This window comes from Camelus bactrianus, chromosome 34, assembly GCF_048773025.1.
Source record: "Camelus bactrianus isolate YW-2024 breed Bactrian camel chromosome 34, ASM4877302v1, whole genome shotgun sequence".
NCBI classification, from domain to species: domain Eukaryota; kingdom Metazoa; phylum Chordata; class Mammalia; order Artiodactyla; family Camelidae; genus Camelus; species Camelus bactrianus.
The window spans coordinates 19,413,004-19,428,761 of NC_133572.1; the positions used below are offsets into that span (position 1 = coordinate 19,413,004).

Sequence of the window (15,758 nt, forward strand, 5' to 3'; positions counted from 1 at the left end):
TTACCACTGCACTCAGGCCTGACTGCTCCTAATTTGACAGCAGCCCCTCAAAAAGTGGCTCCGTTTCTGGCATCTTTTCCTTTCCTTCAGGGTCCTGATGTGGCTGGATGACCTTTGCTTTTTCGGAGCGCCAGCAGCTCTCACTTGGACACCCTGGTTTACGGGATGGGCTCCAGCCGCCAACCACCCCCCGCCCGTAGCAACTCCTGATGAGCCCCTGCTACCCTCCCAGACCCGCAGCCACCGGGCTCCAGGTCCCCAGGAGGCAGGAAAACACACAGGGAGGGTTCTACCACCTGCCCGAAGCACCTCGACTTCATAAAGCATTTCGCACAGAGGAGCTCAGGATCCTGGGAGTCAGCCCGCATTTTATTTTACAGTACATTCATGTGAGTTCCTGCATTTCCAAGGTAATCAGATCACATTCAGGTTAGCACTGCTGGTAACAAAATTACACAACCACCCTGGCTTCGAAAACAAGATAGGATGATACGCATGAATGCTTCTTTCCCTTTAATACTGTAGAGGACAATACAGCACAAAAATAAAATCACATGCCTTTTACAATCCAGTGTGAAGGCGTCCTACTCATGTTAAAATCGAACCATTTGAGACATGAGAATAAGAAGAGCTCCAAAGCTTAAAATGTCTAAAATTTCCCCCAATGCCATCTTTCTCTTCTAACCACCAGCTGGTACGTTCAGCATCAATGCCTTGGGAAGAGAGGGACAGAGGAAAGTGGGGGACCATTTAACTCTGAAACTCATGGCTTCTTGGGCTAGTCTGTAAAAACTACTTAAATAACCTAAAATTCTAAAAAGAGTTCATATTAACAAGGGATGGTAATATAGAAAGCACCTGGAGAGAATTCCTCCAGTCACTGATGGAATATATAAGCTGCAAACACTTCACGAAAATGGACAACTATATCACATCCAGTAATATATTAAGTCCTGAAAATACACTTTCACTTGACTGAATGAAAACACTCGGACCCATGTTCTGGTGTAGAATCAGTTCAGAAAAACAGCTGTAACCTCCATCGGCAGTATTTCCCGTTGGCCACATTGCATCACTATTATCTAAGAGTGCAGCTGACCAATATCCCCAACCCTTGAGAAATATGAGGTCAAACTGAGCCATAATAAAAACTAGAACAAATCAGAAAGGAGAACATTCAGATGTGTGAGAAAGCAAGAAGTTAAATTCATTTGGGTCTTCTTACTAGATTAAAAAAAAAATGTTGTTAGAAAATGTTTTGGACCCAGGTCCAACACAGCTGGAATGCTAAGTTATTGAAAATGCAAGCCCCCATCCAGAAAGACAGCGAGCTTACGTAGCCCCTTTCTCTTCAAAGTTCAATGTGCTTTAGTGTAATTATCAATTCATTGCATAATTAAGTACATGATTCAGAATATACTCAGACTTACTGTTAGTTCCAGTGACTAGAGTCCCTGCCACTTGCTGCGAGAAATTTTTTGAGTCCTGAACTTACCAGGTTATGAATGAAATTGATACTCATATATAAGTTGATTCCAAAAGAAATACCACCCCTATTCAGGATTGAGAAATATGATGGAAGAGAGAGAATAAGACACTTCTTAGGAAAGCCACATCGTTAGGAAAAAACATCTCATGGAAAACCATAGCCAGTGCATACCGTACAACCCCTGAAGAAAGCCCCCAGCAGCAGGGGGGTGGAAGGGGAGCAGTGATGATTTTGAAACCAGACTGACTCGTAGCTAACTGCCTAACAGTAAATTCACATAGTAAAATGCAGAGGTCAACATACAGCCAAGGTTTACATTATATCTAGAAATATGCTTTATGCTTTAAAAAAAATTGCAATGCACTCCAAAAAAATTTTTTTTTCAGATAATTCATGTACAACAGAAGGCACTGTTATCCGCATAAATCCATTGATTCTGCATGGCAAAACCTGAGACGTGCGAGTCCACCCAATCCTCTAAAACCACCGTGGTCGTTCATCCTTAGGAACATACGGTCTGTCCTTTTCAGTCCAATGATTTTGTTTTTAATTTCATACCTTACAGTAGCTGCTTAAAATACGTATTTCATGGTGAGAAAGGTCCAAGGGGAAGCAGGGGCGGACGAAGGTGCTGCCGGATGCCAGGCAGCGGTAGGTGGGGCAAAAAGCAGGCCCTCGCTGCCTCACCTTGAGCCTCCCCTCGGGGCTGACATACAACGTAGCGATGGCATGTGGTCCGCTGATGGTCGTCTTTCAGTTGTCACTGGGCATAGTCCCAAAGTTAAATGCCGAGAGGACTCCTTTGTTTTCAAAGGTAAAGCCTCCCTGTTGTTCAATCTTCTTCTTTGCCTCTAGCATTGGCCACGAGAAATGGGGGGGAAAGAGAAAAGTATTTAAGGTGACAGAGTTGGAAATAACCTCCAAGGAGTCAGATTCTTTAGAGTTAGCACTGTGAAGGAATGTGATTCGTGGTATTCATTATTCTGCCCAATTGAACATGGGCCTTTTACAAACCCGCATCAGTAAGCACCGTGGATCTCATGTCCCCGCGGACGCGGGAATCCACGGATGCGGATATCTGCGGATGCAGGAAGGATACGGATATCCGCGGATGCAGGAAGGATGCGGATATCCGCGGATGCAGGAAGGATGCGGATATCCGCGGATGCAGGAAGGATGCGGAGGGCCGACGGCACTACACCATTTTAACATGGGACTTGCGCATTCTTGGATTTTGATATCCGAGGGGAGTTCATGAACCAATCTCCCCCGGCACATACCTAGGGATGACTGTAGTTATATTTTCTATCTTGGAAAAACTGTTTGCTAAAACTGAGAAAAATGAAAACAAGGCTCAAAGCTATAGTGACCACTGCTGAAAGGGGGCACTGACTTCTCACATCAGGAGGGCGGACATGGAATCCGGGCAGGACTGAAAAGTCTAAGCCTATGCAGAAGAACCTGGGTTCTAAACTCTAGATTCCTATTCCATGATGTTTCCCACTAAAATATTTTTGTCATCACAAAATCTTTTCCATTAATTTTCAAGGGGAGACCATAATAACCTTTGCATAAAATAATTTCTCCAGCTCAAAAATACAAGAATCACCAATACCTAAAGCCCAATTAACAGAAACAGAGAGTATTTCATTTCCAGGAATACAAGCTCCTTTTAAGAACTCATCTTTGCTCCATCTGTGTTTTAGATGTTTAGGTTGGGTGATCGAGCTGATTAACTCTCCCTCAGCAAGATTTACATCTTTACCTTTGGCTCCCATATAGGATAAGGATGGGATTAAGAACACCACTAAAAGACACATATTAATTAATAGTGTTTTGCTGAGCTAAGATATCATGAGTGACTAAAAAGACCATCCAAAAACAAGATCATACAATAATAATTCCTTATTATCTTCAAAGGGTGGCCTCTAAGTATTTAGATACCAGGATCTTAAAATAAAGGCTGCCCACTGGCATTGTGACACACGCAGTCTGGTCTGGAAATCATGCTGGCTGACCTGCCACCGTCCTCCGGTGCTCGGCCAGGGTGTACACCTCCTGCAGCGCCCTCCTCTGATCCTCACTGAGCGGCGCCATCAGCAGTTGGTACCAGGCAGCATCTCGATTCTGCACAGCTATTGTGTTTTGGGGGTGTGGAGAGGGAGAAGGAAAGATTAGGGAGTCCAGTGACAATTATTATTTCAGAGAATAACTAGTGACAGAATCAGATTGCAATGACATGCTCACAGATAACAGGTAATGAAAGTTATTCCAACAAAAGACCACTCCTGAGTACCCACTTCAGTAGTGAACCCACGCGGGGCTACAAAGGCAGGCTGGGACACCCCGAGTCTCTGCTTTGCCGAGTTCTCTGGGTCCTTCGTCATCTCCTCTTCTCCCTAACGTTTTACTAACTATGAATGCTCCCTAAAATCCAGATCTTGGGAAACACCTTATTCGCTTGTTACCATTTTCCCCAGGAATTCTCATGCTACCTGCAACTTCGGCACCACTTCCGCACCAAAAACTCAAATTTGTACCTTTAGGAAAAACTGTTCCCTGAGCCTGCCACTTTTCCATTGAATAGTTCACCTCAAACTCGGCACAACTAAAGCCAAATTTAGTATTTTACCTCCCAGCCCTCCCCGTTTCCATCACTAGTTCTATCAGCCTCCTGGTCAACCGCTGCAAATCCCTAACACCTTTAATCACGCCTTCTCCACGTCCAATTCTCTGCTGCTTTCTTGAAGTCTTTCACATAAACGCTTTCCATCAGATGTCATCCTCCCCCTCCAGGGCCCTATTATCCCTAAATTCCCAAAACACAAAATAATGTCAATATATTACACTAGCATTGCCTTTTTAGTAACAATATTTTTACACAAAGATGTTCACTTTAATAGCAAAAAAAAAAAAAACCCTAAAAACTGGAAATATGTGTCCATCAGTGGAAATAAGCTAAATTATAGGAATACCATGAAATACAATGTCACTATAAAACAAATGATCTATATATATATTGGGATTTTTTTAAGTTACAATTTCTTTGTAATAATTTTGTAAATACTTTCATTGGTTTATTTTTTAATTCTGTGAGTTTTCATTTGTATATTCACATTTTTATACTGGGCTATTGGTCTTATTCATTTGTAGAAGGCCATTGTAATCTGTGGATCTTAAGCCTCTGATATGTATGTGAAAAATGTTTTCTTGAAATCTTTTATGAGTGCTTTAACTGTATTTATACTGTCCTCTGCTGTACAAAGTTGGTAAATTGTTGCTATACTAAAAAATTTACTCTTATGGACTCTGCTCCTTCACATGGGGATTGTGAATTGCTAATAAGTTTATGGCCACAATTTTTAAGCAACATATGCGAGATACTTCATTCTTTTCTGTAAAAAAAAAATCCTTGTCTCTTTATAGCTAGGAGATGAACAACATATGCAGATACTCTTGCCTGAAATCAGACTTTTGTGAGCATAACCTGCAGTCTCACCCTGTCACTTTTTAATAACAAAGGTTGCTGGGATTGGGTGATGGATGTTTCATTATGTGTTTGGGGATTTCTATAATAAAAATAAATAAAAATTTTAAAAGGAATCTAAACCAATTTGAGGCAGACCCCAAAACAACTTCTTCTTTTTTTTTTTTTTTTTTTTTTCCCAAAATAACTTCTAATAGGAGGAAATGAAGAAAGAGTTTGGGAAAAAAATCTAAAAGATTCAGCAAGTACCAACATACTTAGGAGAGCTTGTGTAAAAAACTGATATTCATCCACACTATTGTCAAGGTCCAGTGGAGTGCTGAATCCCTCAAGGGCAGTTTCTTCCAACACCTCTTCATCCCAGTCATCATCATCTTCCTCCTCATCTTCACCTCTTCCATTATTTGACTGCATTGCTTGAGCAGTTACATTCGTCTCCTCTTCATCGCTTGAAATCTCCTCTGTGAATCCATTATTTATTTAAAAGGAATCAAACCACATAAGGATAAAAGATAAATTCCATAAAGAAAACAAAACAATATAAAATTTCATTCTGGAAATGGAAAAACTACCAAATAATTTTATGTAAAATTATAAAAATAAATCTTCTCTTTACTATAGTTTGCTAAATTGAAAATGACTTTATCCTCTTCACTGAAAACAATTTCTAAGTATCCCTAAATATGTGGTCCAGCTGAATATAATACTGTTTCACTACAGCTGCATCATATTCATTAACGTAAAACACTATTTGGCAATGAATTCCCAAAATAATTTTTTTGTCAAAAAAGACATAAAATGATAGTGTAGTCAGTGTATGTGTTTTAAATAACAATGACTTCCTATTGAAAATTGGGTCTCTTAGCAATTAACTAAGATGATTATGAACTGCTCAGAAGTACTCAAATGATGAGGTCATTTCTGGTAACAGAAACAGAAAAATATAGAAATATAAAGGAAAGATAATTAGCTATATGTGGGTTGAAAAAAAAAAAAGCTGAATTGTATATCACCATGGTTTCTGTTTCTATTTTCAGGGCTGGTCTCTTCCAAGCAGTTAATTCAGTATTGTAAACAACCAGAAGATAATAAATGCAGAACAAAATCAACCTAAGAGGAAAATCCTTGAGTAAACTCAAACCAGGCAATATTAATCTTAAAACTAGTTCTATAAAACACACCATACTGAAGCACTTGGATTAAACTGCAAGATACTTTTAGGGATAAAGCAAGAAACCATAGTTTTGACTACATACAAGAAAAAAAAATTTGTATAAGTATATAAAGGTATAAAGATATAATTAAAAAGACAGCAAGAGATACCTTCGCTGGTTAATAATCCTACTTATACTTCAGTAGGAAAGTCAACAAGAAAGTCTGGGGATTATAACTAGAAAATTTTCCTTCAAGTCATAATAGAAGCCAAAAGAGAGCAAATCAAAGAATTCGAATACAACATACTGAAAAAAAAAAAGATCCTGTGATTGTTGGCAAATACTTAGCAAAACACACAATTACACGAGACTCACTTCAGAACTAAGCACACACACAGAATGAAAGTAAGAGGATGGGAAAGGATATTTCATACCATGGAAGTGACAAGAAAGCAGGGGTAGCAATATTTATATCAGATAACATAGACTTTAAAACAAAGGCTATACCAAAAGACAAAGAAGGGCATTACATAATGATAAAGGCTTCAATACAAGAAGAGGATATATAACATTTTTTAACATATATGCACCTAACTATACAAAACAAATATTAACAGACACAAAGGGAGAAACTGACAACAACACAATAATAGTAGGGGACTTTAACAGCCCACTTACACCAATGGACAGATTATCCAGATAGAAAATCAATAAGGAACGAGTAGTTTTAAATGACCAGCTGGACTTAGTAGATATCTACAAGACATTCCATCCCCAAACAGCAAAATACACATTCTTTTCAAGCGCACATGTAACAGTCTCTAAAATAGAACAATTCTAGGTCACAAAACAAGCTTCAACAAATTTAAGGACAGAAATTATATTAAGCACTTTATCTGACCACAACAGTAAGAAACTAGAAGTCAGTTAAAGGTAGAAAAATGGGAAAAACATAAACACATAGAGACTACAGAACAAGCCATTAAAAAACCAATGGTTCAATGAAGAAATCAAAGAGTAAATCAGAGAATACCTCAAGACAAATAAAAGTAAAAACACTACTTTCCAAAATCTATGGGACACAGCAAAAGCAGTTCCAAGAAAGAAGTTAACAGTGATACAGGCCTTCCTCAAGAAACAAGAAAAAAATCTCAAACAATCTAACCTACAATCTAAAGAAATTAGACAAGAAAAACAAAGCCCAAAGTCAGCATAAGAAAGGAAGTAATAAAGTTCAGAGAGGAAATAAATGAAGTAGACCAAAAAAAAAGATCAATAAAGCCAAGAGCTAGTTTTTTAAAAAATAAACAAAATTGATAAGCCATTAGCCAGGCTCATTAAGAAAAAAAGAGAAGTCTCAAATAAAACAAAAAGTGAAAGAAGAGAAATTACAACTGATATCACAGAAACACACACACACAAAATCATGAGCGAATACTATGAACAGGTATATGCCAATAAACTGGACAACCTAGAAGGAATGGAAACATTTCTAGAAACATACAATTTTCCAAAACTGAATCAGGAAGAAAGAAACAATCTGAACAGACAGATCCCAAGTAGTGAAACTGAATTCATAATCAAAAAACTCTCAGGAAACAAAAGTCCCGGACTGAATGATTTAACATAGGACCTCTGTCAAATGTATAAATAAGAAATAATACCTGTCCTTCTCAAACCATCCCAAAAAAACTGAAGAGGAGGGAACACTCCCGAATTCATTCTACAAGGCCACCAAAAGCAGACGAAGACATTATTAAAAAAAGAAAACTACACGCCAATATTTCTGATGAATACAGATGCAAAAACCTCAACAAAATATAAGCAAATCAAATTCAACAATATATAAAAAATGATTGTACACCACAATCCAGTGGCATTTATTCTAGGGATGCAGAGATGGTTCAATATCCACAAATTATTCAATGTGATACATCACATTAAAAAAAAAAAAAGAGGGATAAAAATCACATGATCATCTCAATAGATACAGAAAAGGCATTTGAGAAAATTTTACATACATCATGATAAAAACTCTCATCAAAGTGAGTATAGAGGGAACATATCTCAACATAATAAAGGCCCATTTATGACAAACCCACAGCTAATATCATATGCAATGGTGAAAGCCAAAAGCTTCTCCTCTAAATTCAGAAACAAGACAAGGATGCCCATTCTTACCACTTCTATTCAACATAATTCTGTTGTCATAAGTCCTAGTCACAGCAATCAGACAAGAAAAAGAAATTAAAGGCAACCACATTGAAAGAAAAGAGGTAAAACTGTCACCATTTGCAGATGACATGATACTATACACAGAAAACCCTAAAGTCTCCATCAAAAAGCTATTAGAATTAACAAATGAATTCAGAAAAGTTGCAGAAAGAGAAAGCAAGAAAACAATCCCATTTAAAATATCATCAAAAAGAATAAAATACCTAGGAATAAACTTAACCAAGGAGGTGAATGACTTATACTCTGAAAACTGTAAAACACTGATGAAGGAAACTGAAGATGATACAAAGTAATGGAAAGATATCCCATATTCAAGGATTAGAAGAATTAATATTGTTAAAATATCCATACTACCCAAAGCAATCTACAGATTTAATGCAAACCTTATCAAAATACCTATGACATTTTTCACAGAACTAGAATAAACCATCCTAAAATTTATATGGAACTGAAAAAGAACCTGAATTGCCAAAGCAATCTTGAGAAGAAAGAACAAAGCTGGAGGCATCACACTCCTTGACTTCAGAGTATGCTGCAAAACTACAATAATCTAAACAGTACAGTACTGGCACCAAAAAAAAAAAAAAACCACGAAAAACAAAAAACCATACAGATCAATGGAACAGAACAGAGAGCTCAGAAATAAACCCATGTATTTATGGTCAATTCACTGATGACAAAAGAGGCAAGAATATACAGTGGGGGGGGGGATAATCTCTTCAATAAGTTGTGCTGAGAAAACTGGACAGCTACATGTAAACAAATGAGATGAGAACATTTTCTCACACCACATACAAAAATAAACTCAAGATGCATTAAAGACCAAAATGTAAGACCGGAAACCATAGAATTCCTAGAAGAAAAGATAGGCAGAAAACTCTTCGACATAAATTGTAGCAATATTTTGGGAGGCCTATATTGCCTGAGGGAAAAGAAACAAAAGCAAAAATAAACAAATGGGGCCTAGCTAAACTGAAAAGCTTTTGCACAGCAAAGGAAGCCAGCAACAACCTACTAAAAGACAACCTACTAAATAAGAGAAAATATTTGCAAATGATATAACTGATAAGGGGTTAATTTCCAAAGTATATAAACAAGATGGCCAACAGGCACATGAAAAGATGTTCAACATCGCTAGTCATCAGAAAAATGCAAATCAAAACCACAGTGAGATATCATCTCGCCCCTCTCTGTATGAATGGCTATGAACAAATAATGAATGCTGGTGAGGATGTGGAAAAAAGGGAACACTGGTGCACTGCTGCCAGAAATGTAAATTGGTGCAGCCACTGTGGAAAACAACATGGAAGTTCCTCAAAAAACTAAAAATATGATCCAGCAATTCCATTCCTGGGTACATATTCAAAGAAAATGAAAACACTAATTCAAAGAGATACATGCACCCCAATGTTCCCAGCAGCATTGTTTACAATAGCCAAGATAAGAAAGCAACTCAAGTGTTCATTAACAAATGAACAAATAAGGAAGATGAGGTAATATATACAATGGAATACTACTCAGCCATAAAAAAGAATGAAATCTTGCCATTTGCAACAACATAGATAAACCTGGAGGATATTATCTTAGTGAAATAAGTCAGACAGAGAAAGACAATTACTGTATGTCACACTTATATGTGGAATCCAAAAAAATAAAAGCAACAAATGAATATAACAAAACAGAAACATACAGATATAGAGAACAAACTAGTGGTTACCAGTTGGGAAAGGGAAGTGGGGAGGGCCAAGATAGTGTAGGAATTAAAAAGTACAAACTACTAAGTATAAAATAAATAAATTACAAGGGTATATTGTACAGCACAGAGAATACAGCTGACATGTTATAATAACGTTCAATGGAGTATATAATCTATACAAATATTGAATCACTGTGTTGTACACCTGAAACTAACATAATATTGTAAATCAACTATACTTCAATAAATAAAGTTATGAATTGTTTACTTCTAGAATTTTCTATTTAATATTTTCAGACCTTGGTTGACTACAGGTAACCAAAATTGTGAAACCAAAACTGTGGTAAGGGAGGACTATTATAATTGAGCCAATCAAACCTAAAATACCTATTAGCCATGTAACAGGCCAAGAAGGTAAATCTGTTTAATGATTGAAATAGACTGAAATTCAAGGAAAACGCATGCCCAAATCAAAATCAGTTCTAGCATTCATTGTAATTACAACACTTTACCGTTTTCTTCCACATCAGTTTTCTCTGCTTTTGAGCGGTCTTCCCGGTTTACCAGTTGTCTGGTAGCACAGACCTGCTTTAGGCCAAGGAAAAGGAAAAGAATTGAGGGTACAATCTGTCCCACCACAGCATCCACTGCAGGAGGTCGATTTTGCAATTCCAAAAGGATACTCAGTCCTATTATACACATCTTCCGGTCATGATGCCTACAAATTACAAAGGAAGAAAAAAAATGTGCACGTGAAAAATGAGGACAAATTCTGCAGACCTTACAAAAAGGAATGTCCAACATGTACCATGAGGTTCATTCACTGAAATCATACAGGGGTATCCCCCATTTTGTACTATACAAAATCCTTTGTAAATCAAGTTTTGTAAACCAGTTATCATCAAAGACCAATGGGAGTCTACAATTAATATGGTGAATCTACAGTTAATATGGTGAATCTTGATTAATCAGGTTATGGTTAATATAAATGCTATATCTGAACCTTAGCATTACAAGTTTTACTAAAGCAGGAATATCTGTATTTGACAACACAAAATTCCTATCCAATGGAAAAAATGAGGAGTTCCTTAGACTATGTCTTCATTGGACTGGTCTCTAAGGCTTCTTGGCACATACTGTACACTAACCCCATATGCCAACAGCTCTTTCAAAACCTCAGCACCTAATAAGCTGAACTTAATAGCTGTAAGTAAATCCATTAAATACTCTCTGCTCTAAAACAGGATAAGAAAAATCTAATTCTGAAGGAAAAAAAAATTTGACCAATACATATCACACACATTTTTCTACTATCTGTTTCTTCTAAATTGTTTAAAACTAAAAATATTAAGAATGAAAAGATTACTGTATTAACACCCTTAAGATTGCAAGCATGAACAAAAATTCATTGGCAATGATTAAAACTGAGAGTAACATACAACAGACTCAAAGATGAATATATTACTAGCTTCTGTTATCCTTCATCATTTCCATTGCTTGACTGATTCGAATTAGTAATGCCAAAGCGGTATACTACAGCAGGAACCACACTTGACCCGAGGACTTTCTCATCCATGTAGCCCCTAACTAGCAGCGCACACCGGAAAGATGATTATCGAGTGGGGCTCTAAAGATTCTCAGGGAGCACAGCCCAGCCATGCCCGATCTATGCAATAGCTGACACAGACTTTCTATTTTTGGAAAATTGCTTACAGGTGCTAATAGCGATCAGCATACCAACTGTGTAACTGTGAATGACTAAATCTCTACTCCCTAAATCTTTGTCAGAGGTAACTTTAAGCACAATTGGTTTTCAAAGTATGTTCTTCTTTTTAAAGCTTTAATAAGGAATCTGAATCAGTGACAAACTCCAGTCTCCTAGAAAAATTAGAAGACACACAGCAGTTTGTAACTATGTTCCCCCCCATTCCTTATCTACCTTCCTAATTCAGGCCTCCATCATCTCCCCACCACTCAGCAGCACCCCAGCTACTCCTGCTGGAATTCTTTTCCCCTCAGCAAAATTTTCTAAATGATATCTTACAAAACTTAAAAAGGACACTAGTTATTTCTAATGTTTTAAACAAATTAATCAGCAATCTAGCTCAAATTCTAGTACAACAGGGTGACTTATATGTGTTGGGCCACTTGAGGTGGGCATATAACTACTACTGGAGACCTCACTTTTCCTATGGTGGAAAGCTAGGAGAGTGCTTTACATGAAGCCAAATTCTTCGCCAGGGCAGGACCTGGGCTACAACCTACAGTCCTTCAACCTCACATTTGAGAACAGGATCCTGTGAGATCCGCAAAGAGTCCAATGTCCTGGGACAGCACAATCTTTACCAGACTGGGACTTTCCTTATAAACACAGCTCCATTTAGAATGTTGTTACCCACAAACACCTAATAGCCATGGAACCCAGATGGGCACTTAATTCTTGTTGCCTAGAGATGTAACAGTACACGTAAGTCAAAACCAAGTGGGGAAGGGCTATACCGAGTTCTCAGAGCCTGCGTTCTTTCCACTAGATTATAGTGCTGGAACACATTCTTAATTCTCTAAAAATTTAATATTATGTTAACAATAACATGGAAAACAATTCTTAAGATATGAAAATTATCTTTCTATATGCATTTATGTGTACATGTTAAAAAGTCAACTTTCCAGAAAGAGAAATGCAGTGTAAAATCCAAAAGACACATACCCAAGAAAACAATCTGTATCATTCATCCACTGATTTATAAATTGTACAGTTACAGGTCCAGGGTTGTGAGGCAACTGAATTCGTTCTAAAGTGTGTAGCAGCAAGTCAGGCTTGTAGTACAAGGCAGCGATTGCAACTTGAAGACACATGGTACGAAGCTCACTGGTCTTGACCCCTCGGGTTAATCTCTCCAAAACAAGTTGCACAAAGAGAGGAATGCACTAGAGAGAAAAAGAAAAAGAGAAACCAAGTAACTTTTACAGGAAGCCAACTGTTGCTAAAGTGTGATCAATACATAAAACACTCTTCATGACAATAAAGAGTTTTGCTTGTTTAAATCACTTTTAGAGTTATTAAACAAATTTATATTCTCCTAAAAACTCAGAGAGATTAAATGGCCAAAAAGAGGTCCTAGAGGAGCGCCAAAGCATCTCCTTCCCTTTTAAGTGAAGATGACATTTAGCTGAAGATTGTCCTACAAGAGTCCACACTCAAATGATGGCATAATCCAAACGCAGACTCAGTCACGTCCATGTTTAAGTTAAAATGACTAGGGTGACATTTGTCTTTGATAAATCAAATTGGAAAGATTTAATTAAGTCGATATAATTAATAATTAAATCGATTTAATTAACTCTATTAATAAAGATTCCATAGTTAAATTAATTTGGAAAACACAGAATTCTAACACTCCTTTAGATACATTTCCAGATAAAGGCACTAAGAAGTCAGTCAATAATGAAATAAATTGTCTTATCCAATTTTTCCCAGACTTACTGGACCATTGAATAGTCTTTTTTATGTATACCTACTAACACCATTAGAATGTCATCATTTAAGTAATATCACTCTATTCTCATCTACTGGTACCTACACTTTCTGGATCTGTGAAAGAGACCATCTTCATATTTTGCAAGGAAAACCTGTGCTGGTGGGCCTTTCCCTGCCCTCCTCATCTAACATCTTGTTTTTTTCCTGGTGTTTTCTATACAATGTCTGCAATGACTCCCACTATGAAACTTGTTCTATATTCCCACTCCAAACGCTACTAACCTAAAGCAGAACCAATATCTTTAAACCTTCTTGCTCATCTTTACATCTCAGTGTATGCAGAAGGCCTCTTTAAAGACACTGCTAGCAGATGTATCACTCTAAACCCCTCTCTCTGATTATGTCATTTCTCTGCTCAATAGGTTCTCTGTTCAATTGCTTTCAGCAAGGTTTGGTCAACTTTTCATAGACATTTTCAACTTTGCAGGTCATATAGAGTCCCTGTTACATATTCTTCTTGAAAAAAAAAAAAAAAAAAAAAAACTTCAAAAATGTGAAAACCATTCTTAGTTCCCAGGCCATACAAAAACAGATTGCAGGCACAAAGCTACAATAATCAAAATAGTATGGTACTGGCACAAAAACAGACACATAGATCAATGAAACAGGATACACCCATGCCTAAAAAAACCCTGTGCACGTTATGGTCAACTAGTCTACAACGAAGGAGGTAAGAATACACAATTGAAAAAAGACATTCAGTAAGTGGTGCTGGGAAAACTGGACAGCTACACGTATGAGAACAAAATTAGAACATTCTCTAACACCATATACAAAAATAAATTCAAAATGGATTAAAGACCAAATGTAAGACCAGATACTCTAAAACTCCTTGAGGAAAACACAGGCGGAACACTTAGACAGAAATTGCAGCAATATTTTCTCAATCTATCTCCTCGATTAATGGGAATAAAAGCAACAATAAGCAAAAAAATAATTAAACTTAAAGGCTTTTGCACACCAAAGGAAATCACAAACAAAATGAAAAGACAACCTATGGAATGAGAAAATATTTGCAAATTATAAGACCAACAAGGGATTAATTTCCAAAATATATAAACAGCTCACACAGCTCATTACCAAAAAAATTAAGAAATAAAATTTTAAAAATGGACAGAACACTTAAATAAACATTTCTCCAGATATACAAATGACCAACAGACACATTAAAAGATGCTCAACATCACTAACTATTAGAGAAATGCAAATCAAAACTACAATGAGATATCACCTCACACCTGTCAGAATGGCCATCATTCAACAAATAATAAATGCTGGAGAGGGTGTTAAGAAAAAGGAGTCCTCCTACACTGTTGGTGGGAATGTAAATTGGTGCAGCCACTATGGAGGACAGTATGGAGGTTCCTTAAACAACTAAAACAGAGTTACCATATGATACAGCAATCCCACTCCTGGGCATGTATCTGGAGAAAACAGTCATTTGAAAAGACCCACGCACTCCGGTGTTCACAGCAGCACTATTTACAACAACTAGATAGGGAAGCAACCTAAATTTCCATCAACAGATGACTGGATAAAGAAGTGTTCAACCAATTCAGCAAAACAGTCTTTCAGAAATAAAAGTGAAATAAACATTCTCAGAAGACAAAAACAGAGAATTCACTGCCAGTAGACCTACAAGAAATACTAAACAAAGTTCTTCAGGCTGAAAGCAAGTGACCCAGAGGGTAATTCATAGACATAGACACACACACACACACACACACACACACACACTCCAGTAAAAGTAATTAGGTAATTATAAAAAACAGTAAAAATGGTATTTCTTTGACTTTCTTAATTGTTTTGAAAAGCAATCACAGGGTGAGGAGGGTAGAGCTCAAGTGGTAGAGCTCATGCTTAGCATGCATAAGGTCCTGGGTTCAATCCCCAGCACCTCCTCTAAAGATAAATAAATAAATAAATAAACCTAATTACCTCCCTCCCCCCAAAAAATAAATAAATAATTTTAAGTAATCACATAAAATAACATGTTATAATTGTATTGTTGAGACTACAAAATATAGAAATGTAATATATTCAACATTGACAATACAAAGGAGGTAGAAGCAAGATTCTACTGGAATAAGGAAATGACACCAGGTGGTAACTGCAGTCCATAGCAATAAATAAAGAGAACTGAGAAATGGCAAATAAGA

General features: G+C 37.0%; 1 protein-coding gene across 1 annotated transcript in view; it reads right to left on the reverse strand.

Annotated features, from left to right (window-relative positions):
• Positions 1–342: 342 nt before the first annotated feature.
• The window catches only part of IPO8 (importin 8), a 59,904-nt gene continuing 44,488 nt past the window's right edge, over positions 343–15,758 (reverse strand). Inside the window, exons 21-25 of the mRNA XM_074357636.1 lie at positions 12,769–12,989; positions 10,574–10,779; positions 5,234–5,437; positions 3,508–3,624; positions 343–2,340 (exon numbers count right to left, since the gene is read on the reverse strand). Coding sequence (XP_074213737.1) covers positions 2,243–2,340; positions 3,508–3,624; positions 5,234–5,437; positions 10,574–10,779; positions 12,769–12,989 — 846 coding nt within the window. The 3' untranslated portion in view covers positions 343–2,242. The remainder of the gene's footprint in view (positions 2,341–3,507; positions 3,625–5,233; positions 5,438–10,573; positions 10,780–12,768; positions 12,990–15,758) is intronic.